Source organism: Patella vulgata, chromosome 7 (genome assembly GCF_932274485.2).
Source record: "Patella vulgata chromosome 7, xgPatVulg1.2, whole genome shotgun sequence".
NCBI classification, from domain to species: Eukaryota; Metazoa; Mollusca; class Gastropoda; family Patellidae; genus Patella; species Patella vulgata.
This window is the reverse complement of record NC_065885.2, coordinates 65,189,089-65,210,163: the sequence shown is the minus strand read 5'-3', so window position 1 is coordinate 65,210,163 and position 21,075 is coordinate 65,189,089. Positions and strand designations below refer to the sequence as shown.

General features: G+C 35.9%; 1 protein-coding gene across 1 annotated transcript; it reads left to right on the top strand.

Moving 5' to 3' along the window:
• The first annotated feature begins 4,102 nt into the window (after positions 1-4,102).
• Positions 4,103-21,075, top strand: LOC126828621 (uncharacterized). The gene is made up of 9 exons (XM_050558502.2): positions 4,103-4,237; positions 5,869-5,925; positions 8,929-9,018; positions 10,402-10,485; positions 12,175-12,381; positions 13,646-13,780; positions 16,435-16,621; positions 17,438-17,674; positions 19,781-21,075. The coding sequence occupies exons 2-9, from the start codon at positions 5,887-5,889 to the stop codon at positions 19,867-19,869; spliced, it is 1,068 nt and encodes a 355-aa protein (XP_050414459.1). The 5' UTR covers positions 4,103-4,237; positions 5,869-5,886; the 3' UTR covers positions 19,870-21,075.

Genomic DNA, 21,075 nt, shown 5'->3' with positions numbered 1-21,075 from the left:
TAGCGTTTACATAATGCATATTGAAAACTAAAAGAGAGAGAGAGACAAATGGGGTTTAACGTCCACTCGACACAAACTAGGTCATTTCGGGACTAACACATGGTTTAACTTTATTTCAATAATTCGCTTGCGCGTAGGGGTCTTTAGCAGTGGGAGGAAACCGGAGGACCCGGAGGAAACCCACGAGGTTGGACAGGCGACCCTACTCCTTGTCACGTACAACCGGGGATTCGAAACCACTAAAACTAAAAGAGGATGTGTATGATAATTACATATTGGTTGTTTCTATAAGGAGCGCCAACCAAACCAACGCCAAAGGAGCGCCAACCAAACCAAATCATATCAAAGGAGCGCCAACCAAACCAACGCCAAAGGAGCGCCAACCAAACCAACGCCTATCAAAGGAGCGCCAACCAAACCAACGCCTACCAAAGGAGCGCCAACCAAACCAACGTCTACCAAAGCAGCGCCAGCCTCCCTCAGAGAATTCGGGTGGCATCAAGACCTTCTTCCAGGTCCTCCATCATTTGGCCATTATGGAGAGCATGGAGAATGGAATACTACCGAGCTATGCTATCGGATAAACTGGAGTATTTGAAGTCATGTCACTTTACCAAAGACGCCGTACAAGAGTAATCCAGCCACGCCCTAGCATGGGCCAAAAAAGTCCTACGGGAAGCGACTTCAGGATAGTGTGAAGACAGAGTTCCATCGCCTCTTTTCTACTCTCCCAAAAGCTGTCACCCTTCCTCCCTCACCCACGCAGAACACACGCAACTTTCCCCAGGAAACACCAAAAACGAAACACACCTAACAAGATAACATTATCACCGGGGGAAGGCACATACAATATCTCCACTGAACGCTCTCGTCGACTGTCTGTCCCCTAGATCACCCATCATTCCTATCCCTGACACCACTACAAAGCCTTCTACAAGCTGCAAACGATCACTCAGACTTTCCAAAGGTAAAGATGAGAAGGGTTCATGGCACCTACCACCTGTGATGGCCAAGACCTTGGTTATTGGATCCTCTAACCTGGCAAGGATAGTATCCTTTGTCGGGGACTGGGAGATCCATAGCTATTCTGGACCAAAGATCTGCCACATCAAACAGATCCTACAGAAATACCTGGGACCTGCACCCGAGGAAATGTTTATACACGTCGGACTCAACAATAGGGCGGAAGCTGGACCAAGGATACACGAGCAGATGCTAGATCTGCTCACGGTGGCTAGAGCAGTTTTCCCAACAACCAAGCTCTTCACCACACAGATCCCCACTTTTCGCGATTCCAACTAGACAACCAGATCGCCTACCAAAACATCAACAGCTAAAACCAATTGATATTCACTGTGCCTTCACCAAACGCCACCACACTACCAAACTTCAAGGGCAAAGTAGAATTGAAACGAAACGACGCCATCCACTGCAGCATGACACGACCAGGGAGATCATCAACTACTGGATGGGGAATTTAAACTAGAATCTGCGAAAGGGAATGAGAAGCCGTCTTTAGCACAGACAATTGTCAACAAACTTCTCAGACCCCTAGAACTTAGCATACTTGACAAAGGCCTCAAGTTTATTCCAACCCCCACGGCAACCGATCGATTTCACAGAACACTTTCGTTGACTTATTTTTTAAGGAACAAAACCGACAGAGGTAAAAAATTATTCACAGAAAAATCCACATGGAAACCACCTAAAAAGTCAATATCACCAACCATACTAAAAGTTTTCGACGAAATAAACACATTGACTTATTTTTTTTAGGAACAAACCCGGCAGAGGTAAAAAAAAATCATTCACAGAAAAATCTACATGGAAACCACCGAACAATTCATTATCACTAGCCCTTATAAACACTTTCGATCAAATGAACACAAAAATATTATCCTCTCAACCGGGCTTCAAAAACAGCATTAGCATAATTGCAATAAATAGACGAACCCATAACGTATTCAACGTACACCAGCGTGTTTGCTAAATTTCTCATACGTCGGCATACGCTGACGCTATACGTCAATGTGTGACAGCCGCATAAGAGAAAGGGGATACTCCAAACGCTATCTCCGAAATATAAAAAACAAATACTCTAGCTGAACTTGCAGCCAAAGTAACAAACAATATGCAATATGCAGTCAGCAGTTAAAACCAAAACCTGTGGTCATCCCAGATGTCAAACATGCAAAATCATAAGCATATCCGACCAGTTCCATAACAAAACATCTGACACGCAATTGGGTCTATAAGAATTTAGTTTAGGACGCACGAGTGATTCTGATAACGTTAACAAATAAAATAGACTGGTACGTCCCTTTTTATAAATACCATGTAGATACACCATAGACACATTTTAAATGTTTTTGGTTTGTGAATTTATTTCTTCTCTGAATTCAAACAAAATAGCATCTTGAAATAAAGTGATCAATATTCATTTCAAGACCAAATTGTATTCTACTCATGGCTTTAATAACCCATCAAACACAACCGTAAGTTATTGTTATTTTCCTTACTTTTAACACGTATAACACATAAAACATATAACACTTTACTAATAAGTTTTTGACTTTTTCGTCGACATTAAGTATGGTTTACGAATACACTTCGCATGGCATATATCCGAGAATTCAAAATCAAGATTGACAGCTAACAGTACATTCAAATCCAACAATAAAATTACCCATTTTTTTACCATGGCATGTTTAAATATAAGTTTTATATCCCTTAGCGCGTGTTCTGTGGTGCGAGCCATTCCGGCCTGTGGGTCGAGGCGGCTAGGAGCGCCAGTTGGTGTCTTCCTAGGAACTCCGGGTGATGTCTCTCCCAAACATAAACCGCGCAAGTTGTTTATAAAGAGGATGCGTACGTCTCTCGGGAAATCGGCCAGGTGCTTCCTTTTTCTGATTGGGCAGTTTCAGAGCAGCTACCCTAGATTTGAACACAGTGGTCTAATATGGGCACCAAGAAGGAGGAGCGGATGATGGGTGTCCACTTGTCTAAAGCGTGGGATTCCATATTTGGATAAGTTTTTCATTAACCTTATGTTTATAAAGATGAGCTATTATGTACCCCAGAGACCTCCGATCTGATGTCTTATCGTAAAATACACTTAACACCTCAAGATAAATGGTGCCAGGGACATCATTAACCTAAGAGGTTTTCCTTTAATTAACACCCTGTTTTTCTTTAACCACTTCAATATATTAAACAGAACTGTAATTACTGAAATTTAAAGAACTGAAATAACCTCTACAGTGTATATTATATAGTATTACAATTTATACGTCTATAAATTGACGTGATGAATTGAACGAACGTGTTATATCTTATAATCAATAGCCAGTAAAAGCAATATTGATCTATAACTCCTTTTCGCATGATTGATTTACTTTTAATTGAATATGAGCCTTCTGAAAGGCTATAACGGAAATCTTAATAGGAAAGGATCGTATACAGTTTCTGCCGTGTGTACCTAACGACTTCTAGAAACTTTTAAAGTTTATTATACAGAGAATTAAAACCACATAATTATTACCAGCACAAGTATAATGGTGAATTGGACTAAAATTGTATTAATGCAAGCTGTAGAAACGCGTCCAATATGAAATAAAATTATTGAATAAATTGTGTATTACATGTAAGAACTTTATAAACATGTTTATATATGAATGCTATTTGTCTTCTTTAAATTATGGTTGTACGTGACAAGGAGTAGGGTCGCCTGTCCAACCTCGTGGGTTTTCTCCGGGTCCTCCGGTTTCCTCCCACTGCTAAAGACCCCTACGCGCAAGCGAATTGTTGAAATAAAATTGCCCCATGTGTTAGTCCCGAAATGACCTAGTTTGTGTAAAGTGGACGTCAAACCCCATCTCTCTCTCTGTATGTCTGTCTGTCTCTCTCTTTAAATTATACCCTACTTAGTACACTTAGTATATGTGTTATCTCGTATAATAGATATCTCGTATGGCTTTCTATATGTACATGATAATAAAGAATAGATTTGAATAAGCCATTCTATATAGTGAATAATTGTGAATGGCGTTGTTGTGAACGTGGCCCGTTATTGAAAAGGCAATATACGAAAATAGAAACTAGTCGACTAGGTAACAACTACCTATCAACAAAGTCGCCATATTGATAAGTGAATATGATTTGATTGCTCGGTTTAAAACACAGGTCAACAGATTCTATGAGAATAAAAGGGTATTTTTTAAAAACTGAATGAATCCAGGTGAGTAGAATACGATCTTGCGTTATATTGGCAATATCTTAATCTATAAACTTTTGAAAACGTACGTATTATGTATAAATTCGGATGTGCAATCTATAGCAATATTGTTACGTCCGAATATGTTAGCCTCTCTGAATCAAGATTTTATTTTCATGGTTATTTTAAAAAGTAGAAAAATACATGTATTTAATTTTAGAGTTAAATCTCCATGGCATGTCAGAATATTATCAAAGATGTCATTTTTATACGCCCACATAGTGTCGTCGCCCCAGTCCGTCCGTCCGTCCTTCAGCAATTTGTTTGTGGACAATTCTTGTCTGATTTTGACGAAACTTCAAATATATGATTATCCCCAAACGATCTCGGCTGCTATCGATATTGGCATGTATCGGATCGAAACTTCATGGATTATGGCCCCTGTTTGTACGACAAATCACGTTTTTAGCTTGTGGACCCTATAGAGGTCATAATTTTTATCCGATATAAAAAAACCGTATTATTATATCGCCGTTACACCCTAAGGAAGGTTGAGGTCGAATTTCGTGAAAATTGGACCAAAATTGCCGGACAAAATGGCCGCCGTTTTTACGCGAATAGTATAAAAATATGGTAAATCAAGGTTGTGGACCCTGTATAGGTCACAATTTTAATTCGATTTTGATGAAACTTGAAATGCATGTTTATAACCTAAAGATCATGGTTCCTTTCGATATTTGCGCATATCAGATAGTAACTTCCTGATTGTACGCAAAATCGCCTTTTTTTAGCTTGTGGTCCCTTTGGAGGTCACAATTATTATCCGATTTAAAAAAAAAACCGTTTGATTATATCATCGTTACACCGTAATGAAGGTTGAGTTTGAATTTCGTGAAAATCGGACCAAAATTGCCGGACAAAATGGCCGCCGTTTGTACGCGAATAGTGTTAAAATATGGTATATCCAGGATTTTGACCCTGTAGAGGTCGTAATTTTAATTCGATTTTGATGAAATTGCAAATGCATGTTTATAACCTAAAGATCTTGGTTCCTTTCGATATTGTCGCATATCGGATCGTAACTTCCTGAATTATGGCCCCTGATTATACGAAAAATTGCCTTTTTTAGCTTGTGGTCACTCTGAAGGTCACAGTTATTATCTGATTTTGAAAAATCGTTTGAATATCATAACACCATAATAAAGGTTGAGTTCAAATTTCCTGAAAATCAAACCAAAACTGTCAGACAAAATGGCCGCCGCTTGTACGCGAAAGGTGTAAAAAATGTGGTATATCAAGGTTGTGGACCCTGTAGAGGTCACAATTTTAATCCGATTTTGATGAAACTTGAAATGCATGTTTATAACCCAAAGACCTTGGTTCCTTTCGATATTTGCGCATATCGAATTGTAACTTCATGAATTATTGGCCTTGATTGTAGGAAAAATCACTTTGTTTTTAGCTTGTTCTCTATCCATCTCCCGAAAATGTGGGCGTATCCTGCCTGGCAGCCGCTGGTAAAACATACAAGTAGTGTCAATTAAATTGAAAATATCATTACATGCATAATAATACCACCAATGACATTAGTGTGCCCGATGTTGCAAATACAGTGTTATGTGAACTTGTTTTGAAATATGATTTTCCTGTTTCAGATAAAATATAAAAACAATATGGCCCACTACACTCCACGATATAACACCTGCTACTATGTAAGTTGGCCTTCAAACATTACAGTTTTAATATGGTTTAGATTTGTTTAGTATCTAGTTGTCCCCCGCCTTTCGAAGAAAGCAGGGGACTGTTAAAATGGGTTCGTCCGTCTGTCTGTCCGTCTGTCTGTCCGTCACACTTTTTGGGACACAATAACTCTCTTCCTAATTGAGCTAGAATGTTCAAACTTGGTGTATGTGTTTATTAGGTCAATGCCTTGATGGAGTTCGAAGATGAGCATTTTCCGCTTAGGGTAAGCAGAGATAAGCAATTTGATTGGTTGATGCTTTGGGACACGATAACTCTCTTCCTAATTGGGCTAGAATATTAAAACTTGGTGTATGTGTTGATTAGGTCAATGCCTTGATGGAGTTCGAAGATTAGCATTTTCCGCTTAGGGTAAGCAGAGATAAGCAATTTGATTGGTTGATGCTTTGGGACACGATAACTTTTAATTGAGCTAGAATGTTCAAACTTGGTGTATGTATTTATTAGGTCAATGCCTTGATGGAGTTCGAAGATGAGCATTTTCCGCTTAGGGTAAGCAGAGATAAGCAATTTGATTGGTTGATACTTTGGGGCACGATAACTCTCTTCCTAATTGAGCTAGAATGTTCAAACTTATTGTATGTGTTGATTAGGTCAATGCCTTGATGGAGTTCGAAGATGAGCATTTTCCGCTTAGGGTAAGCAGAGATAAGCAATTTGATTGGTTGATGCTTTGGGACACGATAACTTTAGTTCTAATTAAGTGAGATTGATGAAACTTGGTGTATAGATTTATTATATGAATACCTTAACTAAGTTCGATAATGAACATTTTTTGCTGAGGGTAAGCAGAGTGATAAGCAATTTGATTGGTAGAAACTTTGGAACACAATAACTCTCCTTCTAATTGAGGTAGAATGTTCAAACTTGGCATAGGTGTCTATTAGGTGAATGTTTAAACTTGATGTATATGTAGATGTTCATTAGGTGAATGTCTTGACTGAGTTCAATAATAAACATTTCGAGCTGAAGCTAAGCAGAGCTAATCGATTTCATTTGTCGATGGTTTGGGACAAGATAATCTTGATTCTATCTGATAGAGAGTGATGAAACTTAGTGAAAAAAATAAATGTGCGATTAATTAATATGTGTCATCTATTTATTTTGCAATTTCGGCGGGGGACATCAGCCTCACTGTTGGCTTGTTTTATTTTAATTTGACGACCCTTTTAAATCTAAATATATGTAAACTAATTAATTTGGTTATTTATTCAAGGGATCTTTTACATGTACACCAATGTGTACACTGGAATTCGTTTTTTCGTAACATCCGAATGACTAGATAGCTGTCCTCATCAGGCCCTCCGCCGTGTACCACTGATCAGGGGAAACCATGCAGAAATATGGATATATCGTACATTGTATATTACATAGCTAATCAAATATTTAAACATTATACAATATTAAAATTCATTATGTAAGAGCTAAATCTGACTAATTACAGGGTTTTATTTTGGCTTCAAATGATGTATAAATTATTCTTTAAACATTTATTCACATATAATCAACTCTCTAGATCATCATATGGCACAGATGTAAACGGATTAAAATACAATCTCCATTTAATGATTTAATTTAATAATGCGATCACTATTTAATGATTGAATATAAAAATGGAAAAGCAGGACTTAGTCTCGTTTAACAATGCTACAGTAATAAACAATATTTGCCAGATCTTGTCAAAAATTCAAACATCACTACAAATAAAGTAATTTGAATGAAATTTTCAATATGTTAATTTAATTTTGAATGATCTATTTCGGAACTATAATAACATGAACAGCCAACTCTTACCTAAATTATGTATAATGGATCTTTAAAATTAAGAGTAATAAATACAACTAAAAAAAACCCCATCAAAATTGAAAACACTAGGACAAAATAAAAATAACAAGTTAATAAAACAAATTACATTCTTAGTTCACAAATTTATCATAATCGCATCAAAAAATCAACAAAACAAAGAATGTTACAACATAATGAAGAAGAGTTTATAAGGCTGCAATAACATTAAAAATAAGTAAACACAATTTTATCACATTGTCAACAAATTACCATTACACAACTGCACGTCCTCAAAAAAGGGGTTAGACATCTGTGCTCCAGCAACAACAGTCCCAAACTGATTGAAAGTAAACAAAAGTAGCGAGATCTTAAATTTCAAAATTAGAAAAAGGTATAGTGCTTCCTATTGTTTTTTAACTACAGAGATCAATCAATCATGTAATAATATTTAATCTTAAACATACATTATGCAAGAGCTAAATCTATCTATTGCAGGTCTTTCTTTAGGCCTGAAATGTCTAAATTATTATTTAGACATTAATTAACCTATCCAGACCATAATCAACTCTAGATGGCATCGCTAGCCTGCGACCTTAAGTGGATTATGAGCCGATTTACTGCATAACTTTCCTTCACGATTTAACGATTAAATGGATAATCGAGACTATGCTATTTATCGTGCTGACTTTATTAATGATGATAGGGGTTAGGCGGACATTTCAATCGCTAGTGGATCAATTTGAATGAAATTTTCAGCAAATTGCCTTTACATTATCTAGTTTTTAACTATTATAGTGAGAACTGCCAAATCGTTATCGAATCTCCCATAATGTATCTTTAAAAAATGCCCAAACATCACAGAATTGATAGTAATACATGAATGTAGCTCAGTTAAAATAAGGGCCAGTTATCCATATTATATACGATCCATGTTTGAACTTGTAAAGGTCAGTCATCTTTACACATGGGTTTACCTCTCGTCCTTGACCTAAGATTTTAATTCCGCAGAGCAAAACAGATCAACACATCAAATTTAATGGAATTAAGAATAACCACATTTAGAAACAGATCCCGGGATACATGGACATCAATTAAGTTTCGGGCATACAATGGTCGAATTTATTTTCTTTTCTCAAAAATCTATTAGAATTGATATCTTTATCTTTCAGGATCACCAAGCACGACGAGATGTGTCACCTATACCTTATGTTGCTAATGATAAATTTGGTAAATATGATAAATATGCCCAACAACAAGAGGTAAATACAAACATACAGAATAATTATAATTTTTTGTTGGACTATAATTTGATGAGTTAACATCTAATTACTTCATTAACAATATTCTGATATCTTTAAGTCTAAGTTTAGCAAATAAACACCGTGAACGTTTTAAAAATCAGTCTGGCCCAAGCGTCTCTTTTTTTCGTTCTTCGGAATCCTTATTTAAGTAAAGCAATATTAGAAATTACGCAAAAAGTACACATTAATTACCAATCTGATTATAATACAGATCTATTTTTCGTTTCGTTTTTTTTTATACTTCCGATGGCCTACACTACATGAAGATCTGACAAGTTATAGCGATAGGTCACGTCAGGGGTCAAAAGACCGACTTATGACCCTTTTGACGTCAGACATTTGATTAACCAATCAGCATTGATGTTACTAGTGGATTACCCACAATTCCATGAAAAACACGCCTAAAGCTCGCCGTAACAGACCGTTTCATTGGCTTATCCCTGATACCATTCAGAACACGAGTTAAATAACAAATCTTCCAGATCCAAGTGTAGTAAAGACAAGTAAAACAAAATTTTGAACTAGAAAAACGAAACAAAATAGGATCTGTGTTTTAACCAGATTGATTAATTACAATACCACACTGCAGTGTATGAAAGCATGGTGTATGATAGAGAGATCAAAGAGAGACAAATTGAGCTCTTATTGTTGCGCATTACTGTAGTTTAAAGGAAACAACATGAAATACGAAAAATAAACGACAAATACACACCATGTACTCTGTTTATTATGTAGACTTTTGACTAATAATTTCATACACTTGCGACAATATCATAACATTTATGATTCATTTGACAATACGACGATATAAGACAGGACTGAGTAGTGAATCAATCTTTTGATTGTCTTTTCAAGTTAGATTTGGGCCCAAATATAGTTTATCTATACTTTACTTCATGATTTATAATCTCTATAATATAGGGACTGTAAATAATTTGTAGTATTGTTTAAAGACTATGCATAAATAATAATTATATATCATTGCCCACTCACAATATAAATTAGATATGCAGTGGTCAGTACTGTCAAAGGTTAATTGTTAGTACATAGTTTGTCATATCCTACGATAGAATCGATTTGTTAACCGAAATAAAAGCCTAACTTTACACCCTACTCGGCAGGGGTTGGATTAACAAGGAATGTGTGTCATGTTGCCCTAGAAAAACGCCACTGTCGTAGCAGGCACCATGATAAAACAATGATTGGTTTAAATGTATCTTCTGTGAAGTATGGTCTAGGCGTTAAATACTGTTCCATTCTGAACGTATTTAGCGTTTTGAATCGCATACGATTATGTACTTTTATTTTATGATCTACTTTTTATATTGATCCTAATTATAGCTATGGTCACCACGTGGATCACCGAGAGGAAGTCCCAGAAACGTTAGAGCAGAAGCTGGTTCTAGACTCGACAGAAATACATCAGTAATATAGTCCTACTTACTCACATATTCGCCCTATTGATTCGCACAATAAATTGATTCCTCGCTATAATTATTACAAGTAAATGTTAATTTATCTCATTTCATCAAATATGATTTTGGGGTCGAATAGGACTGTTTTGAAGGAGTTGTGATGGTTCAAAAGTAAACAGTTAAAAAGTGAGGTACCGTGTGATAGTCCGATGTAGGAATTATTTTCTGGTCGTCTTGGCAACATGTCGACATTATGTTGGAAGTAGGCTATTAATTAATGTTGAGTCAAGCGTAGGCTATATAATGTTTAGCATAACTACATGTACACGGTAGGTAGCACGATCTCCTTATATTTAGGCCGCTGACCTTACTTGTTTCTTTTTGCCCCCCCCCCCCGCGTTTCGAAGAAAGCAGGGGACTATTAAAATGGGTTCGTCCGTCACACTTTTTGGGACACAATAACTCTCCTAATTGATCTAGAATGTTCAAACTTGGTGTAGGTGTTTATTAGGTCAATGCCTTGATGGAATGCGAAGATGAGCATTTTCTGCTTAATGTAAGCAGAGATAAGCAATTTGATTGGTTGATGCTTTGGAACACGATAACTTTAGTTCTATTTAAGTGAGGGTGATGAAACTTGGTGTATAGTTTCATTACATCAATACCTTGACTAAGTTCGATGATGAGAATTTTCTGCTTAGGCTAAGGAGCAATAAGCATTTTGATTGGTGAAGACTTTGGAACATAACAACTCGTCTTCTATTTGAGGTAGAATGTTTAAACTTGATGTAGATGTTCGTCTTGACTGAGTTCAATGATTAACATATCGAACTAAAGCTAAGCAGAGATAAGCAATTTCCTTGGTCGATGCTTTGGGACAAGATAACTTTGATTCTATCTGATAGAGAGTGATGAAACTTAGTGTATAGTTGATAATCAGTTTGATTGCTTGATACTTTGCAAAAAAATAGATGTGCGATTAATTAATATGTGTCATCTATTTATTTGGGGATTTCTCTGATGAATTGTTAATGTAGGCACATTTTTGATTTTCTAAAATAAATTTTATATTTATATTGAAATACAATTAAAATACATTTTAGAAATCTGATCTGGGAAATGTCTGATTTGTAAAACAAATATTGATTTTAAGATACAAATGTTATTTTTAAAATACTGAAATACGACAACAAATGAAGAAATAAGAATTAAGGACTATGAATTAAGAAATAAGGACTTGGAACCCTGAATAAAGAGCTGTTTGGTCTTCCATAGAAGCAGTAATATTTAGCTTTTTGGTTATTACAGCAGCTTTAGAAATTACTTTCGTTTTATACTTTAAATTGCTTTATCATTAACTATACCGTTAGGTGGGGCATCTTTTGGTTTAGTACAAATAATATCTCTGAAAAACTCGGGTTAGACAGGAACATGATACTAGCAGTAGTTTCATTTAACTTTTATAAGGTTCTTAAAACATTTGTTGAGTTGCCTACCGTGCGAATTTCTAAATTTAGTTTCTTGTTCCAGCTTTCTGTCAAGTTTCGTAAAAAAGTAGTCTTGATTATCCCGGCCTGCTAATCAGACTGGGAATGGTCGATAGACTGGTTAAGCGAGACTAATTTCAAAACAAGGACACGTTACCTTATTTTTTGCTCAGTCAAATATAATATAATATAATTTGGATTTTATTTTACAGCCTCCATTATATCGAGAACAACATAATTCTTTATCTCGTCTAGAAAACTATGAGGACAACCAAACACAGGAACCACCCTTGTCATATCGCAGTCGCTATGGTGACCAATATGGCTTCCGATACCCTGAACAACCACTAGATACACACAGATATGAATACAAACCAAAAGTAGAATATTCCTGGGATAGGCCATCTTATAAACCGTTGGTAAATATTATCTTATTTATTGTTAGACAGCCAAACGCTTCAGTTTTACAGAATACATTTAATGGTCGAAACACGTATTGTTTTCGTAAGAGTTTTTATTATTATATTTACGTCCACACACGTATTATTTTCGTACGGGTTTTTAATAAGCTTTCATATTGACATAAGTCACGCTACTCACGCAAAACTTTAGTATAAAATAACCTTGTCAACTTATCATGTTTGAGAAAATGTTGTGTTTCAATCTTATTCTGTTGTGAGTATGTTAGTCTATAAACTAAATTTCTCCCAGGGAGAAAAATAGTCGGTCTCAAAATAAGTGCAGTCACTGCAGTCAGTCTCAAAATTTTGCATCGGCGACTCAATGAATCAATGAGGTAAACAAACAATGCCAGAATAGATCTTAAATACTATGTATTTGCATGAATCCGTGAGCCTAAATTGCATACGTCACACAAAACTATATTATAAAATAACCATGTCTGCTTGTCATGTTTGAAAAAATGTTTGTCACTTGGGGAAATTAAGGATCAAAGTTTTCAAAACAAAAATATCGAGGAAAAGTAGGTCAGATTGCCTTCAATATTTATTTTTTGTACTAGTTAAGAAATTACTGATGCGTACACATAATATGGAGTTTGTCGATGGAACCGGAAGTGCCACCATAATGTAACGTGAAAAATCCGAATGTTTTTTCAATATTTTACTTAAAGAAATCGGATTTACATTTTCTGAGATCATAACTTTCAATTCAGGTCAAATGTTGATCACAAACGATTACGCTGGTCAGTGGGGGCTTATTTTTAAAGTTTTGTCAAAATCGGTTGTTAACCTTAGGTTCTGTTCAATTTTTAAAATGTTAAAACTGAAACTTTTGCCCGGTTCAAATGTTTATTGTTATATTTTGTTCACTTTGGATTTTGTTCGACTTTTCACCTTGTAGATGGTGGCCTGAACTGTCCATAACCCTTGACCTATGTATATATGATGCCCTTGATGTCTACTAACAATTAATATAAAAAGTTCAGTCATGAAGTATAACTTCCAGTTTTATTAAGAGTTCAAAATGACAGTTTTTTCCACTTATTGGTATTGGATGTTACTGTACTCAATAATTCATGGTATAACTTGAATGTTGACGTGACAAGGCGTGACGTGACGTTCCGAAACACGTCAATTTCTAAACTAGTCACAAAGTTTGTTGTAGAAACAGAGGCAGTAGGCTTATAAATTAATAAATTCATATTAAATGCTTTTTTGACAGGATCAAGGGGCTTATTTATTTGTAAGGTTTCCAACACGCGGTGGTAGTAACATCAATGTAGTTGCCCAGTCATGTGTTCTCAACAAAAGATCGGCTGAAGTACAGGGAGGACGATTCCTGGGTATTGCTAGAAAGGTTAGTAAATTATCTTAAGTTTTCCGTACAAAAAACTGATGTGTCGATCCTTATCTTGGTTGCTCAGATTAAAGATGCATTATGTAACAATTAGATATAGAGATGGCCGTTCTTGCTATGATAGTTCAAAAATAGTTCTGGGCGAAATTCTGATTGTTTGAAGTTTTAACACGTATAACACACACTGAGATCCGATCAGTTAGTTATTGTATAACAGATGAAAGCTCCTGCTGTGTCGCCTACCATATATTGAGACGTGTAACTTGCCAGTAGTTAAAGGGACAATAACACTCTTGCTGGCTTGACAGCTCCAGTAAATAAATATTAGCCATATTCTAAGTATTAGATGTTTAGGTGTCCCACCTGTTGTGTAAATTATCCATTACATCCTATTTTACTTGTCCAGAGGGTTCGAAAATATTTTTAAATCCAAGTCACATTTGAAAAGGTTTACGATAGCCTTTTCAAATCATTTTGTTGAATTTTTCCAATTTTTTAAATTAAGTGTGTTAAGATGAAATTTGTATCATCAATTAATAGGAATACTGTAAAATAGTACAATTTGTTGACCAGAATAAAGATTGGGACATATTATTCTGTTACAACAAGAGTGGTATTGAGCCTTTAAGGGGAACAACACACGACAGAAGATGGCTGATTTGCCACTAGACCGGCGTGAACCATATCCACCTTTCACATACTGTCAGTAGATTACTTTGGCCCCTTCTACATTCGATTTGTTGAAAGAAGGGGTCCTGTACGTGAAGTAAGACCAGACCAGGGTTCCAATTTTATTGGTACTCGTAACGAACTCCCCATGGTGTTAACTGAAGTGGATCCAGATAAGATTCGCCAAGAACTATTGAAGGATGAACAATTTAAGATGAATGTTCTACATTCCAGACATATGCAAGGTGTATACGAACCGTTAAAACTGTATTATAAGCTATTTTAGACAACCACAAGAACCAGTTAGATGATGAATCATTTCGAACATTCTTTGTTGAAGCTGAAACCATAGTTAATAGCAGACTACTAACTGCTGTAATCAGTGATCCTGATAATCCTATAACTACGACAAATCATTTATTATGGCTGAAATCTAGAGTTGTACTACCACTACCAAGCGTATTTGGCAACCTTGATCAGTATTCTAAGAAAAGATGGAGGCGTATTCACCATCTAGCTAACCAGTTTTGGACCAGATGGAACAACCTTCACGAACGATCCAAATGGAATAAACCACATAGAAACATTCAAGTCAACCATGTAGTGACTGTTGCCCGTATCGTCCAGACGTATAACAATGGTAATGCATCAGTTCGAACGGTTAAACTCTTCCTCGCCGATGGAACCATTGATAAGTAAGGCAAACGTACTAAATCACCAACGTATATTGGGAGACCAAGATTTTGCTCTTGCTTCCAGATACATAAACATTTGTACGGTAATTTATCCACCAAGGAACCAAGATAGAGACCGTATTGTGTTGAACCTCTTCAAGACTTTGTTGTGTTGAACATTTTCAAAGTGTGAAAACTAAGCTAGAAAATGCCAAACTTTTGTGTTAACTATCCAGTAAAAAAAAACCTGAAAGTATACAATTTCAATATATCAGAAATATACCAAACCGCGAATTCGCCGATTTACATTAATTAATAACAGGGTTATTATCAATTTATCAGTTTGATGGAATTTGGTCAAGTTGCAACGTTAACATCCTTTTTATTGGGAAGTTTATGCGCATTGTCAATTGAGTATACCCGATCTCCAATTGTCAGGGCTAGGCAGTTGTGAGGGGAAAGAACCTCATATATTGCAAATTATGTGTATTACGTATTACTAAGCAATAAATTGGTATCATTAATACTTTATAGACAGACAGGGTAGCAATTCGGTGATGCAAAAAGTGAAACAACCTTGACATAATTATTATCCTGGAATGTCCGCTAATATAACAACTCGGATTCGAACGCAAATGGCACCGAGATTCTTTGTATGCAATGGCTTCATTCTAGAAGTTCAATCTGTCTTCAAAAATTATCTTTTTACTTTTAAAAACAACGAAGGACCTTTACCCAACCCTGGTAATATGGTAATCAACCGAATAATATTCGTTTTAAAATTTTCTGGTTTTCCCACCGAAAGCAGTCATTCAATTGCTTTTCCAAATATTAAGCTGTGTGTGTGGTTTTAAATAGCAAACAACGTCGTTGTCATAATAGTGGAATATAGCGGAGGAACCAGTCTAGAGCAACGATATGGTGCTTCAAATGTTGTTTTATCGGATGAATTGGTTATTGAAAGATTTTTAGTTGCCCTTACAAGCATCTTGTGCACATTCAAGAGATAGCTTCTTTGAAAATACAATGTTTGAATACAGTAATATTAAATTAAACTTAATTCACTACAAAGAAGTATACAACTTCAGTTGCTATCTTACATAATGTTGATGAACTATGTCATCTACCCAATCTTCGGGTAAAGAACAAATTTTAATGACTGTCGAAGTGACTTACATCCGCTATTCCAGGTGGTGTACAAGTAAAAGAACCCTTGACAGCTGGAATCCAAAATAGCACATTAGCCCGGCCGGATTGTGCAGAAAAGTAACACGTTAAATCCAATTTTATTTCAATTATTATTCGTTTCAGATACACGAGCATGGGACCCCATCTACGCACGATGAAGCTTTAGTTGTATATATATTTAATAAACCGGAAGCAGCTCGTCTATTTTTCATCAGTGATAAGAGATTTAAACAACCAGATTTTCCACCACCTGCTGGTCATTGTGAAGCGTGGTCTGTTTGTCGATATTATTCACCTGATCGCCAAGAAGGTAAATATAATCAGATAATCAAACAAATATTCTTGATGAAGCTTAATATTCCATAGAACTGTTATTACGACAAAATGCAACAAACAATGATGATTCAGTGGACCCAAACAGACATAATCAATCCTTACAATCTGGCTTCCAATGAAGCCCACAGTCTGGATGCAATTACAAACACCCACTATATCTCGGTTCCCGTGACCCTTTGAAATGTTTTGATATTTCCGACATTTGAATGGCTGTCTTATCAATGCCAGGAACACGATTTTATTAAATGTTTTATATTAATGAACTAACCATCAAAATAAACGGAACGAGTAATTTAATATTTTGTGTGTACTGGTAGTAGATTGTGCAACACAGAGATGCATAATATTTTGTAGATGCAATCAAATGACGAGTTCTCAGATCAAAACAATTTCCCTCTAGAAATAGACTAAAAAGTCCAGTACTTTTGGTCTGGTTTGTCTTTTTGTGTTTATGACTTTTGAAATTGGTTTCTTGTTATGATCGATGTTACTATATTTCATTATCCTGCACGCAAGGCAGACTATACTTACTATTTCAGTAACAACGGATTCTACTTCATTATTGGGGTATTAAATATTTTAATATATTCCCATATAGGTAGTTTACCTATTATTATGTGTCCGTTATGCCTTTCATTTTGTAGACTTTTCGCATTTGACTATTCCTTACCGATAATATTTGTATTAGTCTAAAAACCTTGGGATTTATTACCGACCATATTTGTATTGATCTAAAAGTTTCAAAATATTACCCCCAGTAACATGTTTTTCTTTTAAATTTATTGTGAAGCTTATTCGACCTTTATGATGTCTGAAGTACGTTTATTAAATGGAGTTAACCACACCCAGTATAAGGACGAATTCTGTTCAAAATTTGCGCAGCTGTTACTGGATTATAACGCTCACCCATTTGTAATCCAGGCCAATACTATAGTATATCTAAGACGCCATTTTACATCTGCTGATACTATAGTCACTTTACATTTATTTACATCGCCTCGTCAGTTAGAAGATGTCATGGCTGATGGTAAGTAAACTATCCAATTTCTCCACGAAACCATCGTCATCATCATTGTCGCTCTTATAAATCCCACGAAAGGCAAACACTGTTAAGAGAGATGTCATTTGAAAGCTGGGCATGGAGAGAGAGAGAGAGAGAGAGAGAGAGAGAAATGGGGTTTAGAGAGAGAGAGAAATGGGGTTTAACGTCCACTCGACACAAACTAGGTCATTTCGGGACTAACATATGGTTTAATTTTATTTCATTAATTCACTAGCGCGTAGGGGTCTTTAGCAGTGGGAGGAAACCGGAGGACCCGGAGAAAACCCACGAGGTTGGACAGGCGAACCTACTCCTTGTCACGTACAACCGCGGATTCGAAACCAGCTGGGCATGGACAATTCGGGAGGTTCTGCGTACAAAACTTTGATATTCCTTCATCTCGTGTCTATATCCTGGTTCAGGTCTCAAAGAATTGGGTTAATGAGTTAAAAAATGTTCCAATTACTGGTATACCGCCGGTCTGTCATGCATCTCATATCAATACTGGTACAAATATGGTTTAGGTGTTGTTCAGATATTTTCAAAACGTTGATTAGTTCCACCAGGCAGATACGGGTACATTACAAGAGCAAATTGATACATGTTAGACTTTGTGAAATGCAGAAGAATTTAGTTGGTATATGTATGGGTTGGCAGAACCGGTTTCTGATTTTGTAGACTACAGGTTGAAGTCCCCGGAAAGGCAGTGTTACTTTTAACTACAAATATATAAATGAACCGTACAGGCCCCGGGACTGCAGCCCCTAAAGTCGATGCCTTAACACAGCCTTTTGTTTGGGTAGCATTTATGTACTTTTTATATGCCCACATTTTCCTGTGGACGTATAAACGATTTATATCCAAAGATCTTGGTTCCTGTCGATATTGGCATGTATCGGACCATAACTTCATGGACTATGGCTCCCGACTGTACGAAAAATCATGGTTTAGGCTCGTGGACGCTCCAGAGGTGACAATTTTGATAAAACTTAAAATGTATGTTTATTACCCATTATGGTCCCTGATTGTACTAAAAATCGCGTATTTAGCTTGTGAATCCTCTTAATGGCCACATTTGTTATCCGATATAAAACAACCGTTCAATTATGTCATCGTTACATCAAAATGAAAGGTGAGTTCGAATTTCCAAAACTGCCAGACAAAATGCCCGCCGCTCGTACGCAAATAGTGCAAATATATGGTACATCAAGGTTGTGGACCCTGTCGACCATCGCGTATACCCGAACGTAACTTTCCGAATTATGGCCCTTGATTTTGTGATCCCTCTAGAGGTCACAATTTTATCCAATTTAAAAGAAAAACGTTTAAATATATCACTGTTATACATCAATGAAGGTTGAGCTCGAATTTCGTAAAAATGTGACGCAACTGCCGGACAAAATGGTCGCTCCTTGTACGCAAATAGTGTAAAAGTATGAAATACCAAGGTTGTTGACACTCTAGAAGTCACAATTTTTATCCGATTTTGATAAATCTCGAAATGTATGATTATAATCCATAGATCTTGGTTCCTTTCGATATTCGCGCATATCGGGCCATAACTTCCAGGATTATGGCCCCTGATTGTACAAAAAATCACTTTTTTAGCTTGTGGACCATTTAGAGGTCACAATGTTTACTCGATTTTCAAATAAATGTTGAAATGTATCACCGTTACACCCTAATGACGATTGAGTTCGAATTTTGTGAAAATCGGACAGAAACTGTCTGACAAAATGTCGCACCTTGTACGCAAATAGTGTAAAGAATGTAATACCAAGTTTGTGGACCCTCTAGAAGTCACAGTTTGATGAAACTTAAAATATATCTTTATATCCCAAATATCCCAGTCTGATATTCGCGCATTTCAAGCCATAACTTCCTGGACTATGGCTCCTGATTGTACGAAAAAACGCTCTTTTTTAGATTATTCTCTGTCCATCTCTCGAAAATGCGGGCGTATCTCGCCTGGCAACCGTTGGTTTTTAAAACGCAATGTCTCGGCTTCGTCGATGTGTGAGCAGGGATTCTTTAATTGGGGCATTTCAAACATTAAAATATTCTTAATTTTTGTGTTGTTCTTTTTCACAGATCGATATCTACAGTTAAAGAGGATACACTCTGAATTAGCATCCGAAATATGTACAGTATTTACCATAGATCCCATTTTATGCCCATAACAATATATTCAATAACTAATAAAATTTCCAAGGTTTAATTTCATGATGGACGCAGCATTCAATCAAAGTCTTTTGTTTGTGATTAATATATCAATTTTATGTATAGTATATTTGGTCAGAAATCAACTATATAATAATTAGGATTATCTCTTATGTCTGTGTGAATTGTTCGTTATTATCAAAAATCTAATTGTGATAAATACATTTATAAATTATTTTGATTTACTTGTTGTTATCTTTTATATTATTACCACGTATTATATTGTAATTATTGTAGGGTTGTTAGTAATCATCGTCTTATCCGTGTGCATGTCTATTCTTAATTACAAAAAAAAAAGATTTTACTTTGTTATAATCTTTTATATTATTACCAAATATTTTTGTTCATATTTGCAAAGTTATTATTCAAGTATTATATTGTAATTACTGTACCGTTGTTAGTAGTCATGGTCTTACCCGTCCGTATACCATATTCTTAATTACAAAAAATACAAAGTAAAATCTGTCGGATTAATCTAATTTGTTGTGTGTTTAAATTTTATCAAATTTTATGAATTTGCATAAAACTGCCAATTGTTATGTGCTTTGGAAAATTGAATGCACATACCCCTGTACACCTTGTTATAGATTTTCTCTGGCTAGGTGGTTAAGACGCTGGGTCACTAGTCTGGAGGTCCGGTGTTCGATCCCTGCATTGGCCGAGAAAGTCCATCTGGATTTTCCGACCTGGTATCTCCTTGTCAGTGGTGCAGAACGGAGGGCCGGACAAGGACAGCTGTCTAATCCTCCGGATGAGACGAAAAACCGAGGTCCCGTGTATACATTGGAATGCACGTAAAAGATCCCCTGGCAGTTGGAATTCGATATAAGAGTAGGCGATTGTGCCGCTGCCCGGGCAAAATTTCCCTCCCTCATAGCACACTGTATGGCGTATGCCCGTCTTCATTAGCCCAGTATAAGAGCAGAACAGTAGAACGTTAAACCCCATTTCATTTCATTTCATTTTTTACAGTGTCTTTATGAATGACTATTATGAAAATTGTTATCTACATATAAGATATTGTACATTTACTGTTATTAGAGCACCTATATAATAGTTTATATAACGATTATATCTATTCGATCTATCATAATTACATGTAACAATAATTACATATAAATTGATAAAATAAACATGCTATTTATTCATATTAAAATATTTTTCGC

Coding starts and splice junctions, on each gene's coding strand:
- LOC126828621 (XM_050558502.2), top strand. CDS start 5,887: ATGGCCCACTACACTCCACGATATAACACCTGCTACTAT. Junction 12,382..13,645: donor GGCCATCTTATAAACCGTTG/GTAAATATTATC, acceptor CTTTTTTGACAG/GATCAAGGGGCTTATTTATT. Junction 17,675..19,780: donor AGAAGATGTCATGGCTGATG/GTAAGTAAACTA, acceptor TCTTTTTCACAG/ATCGATATCTACAGTTAAAG.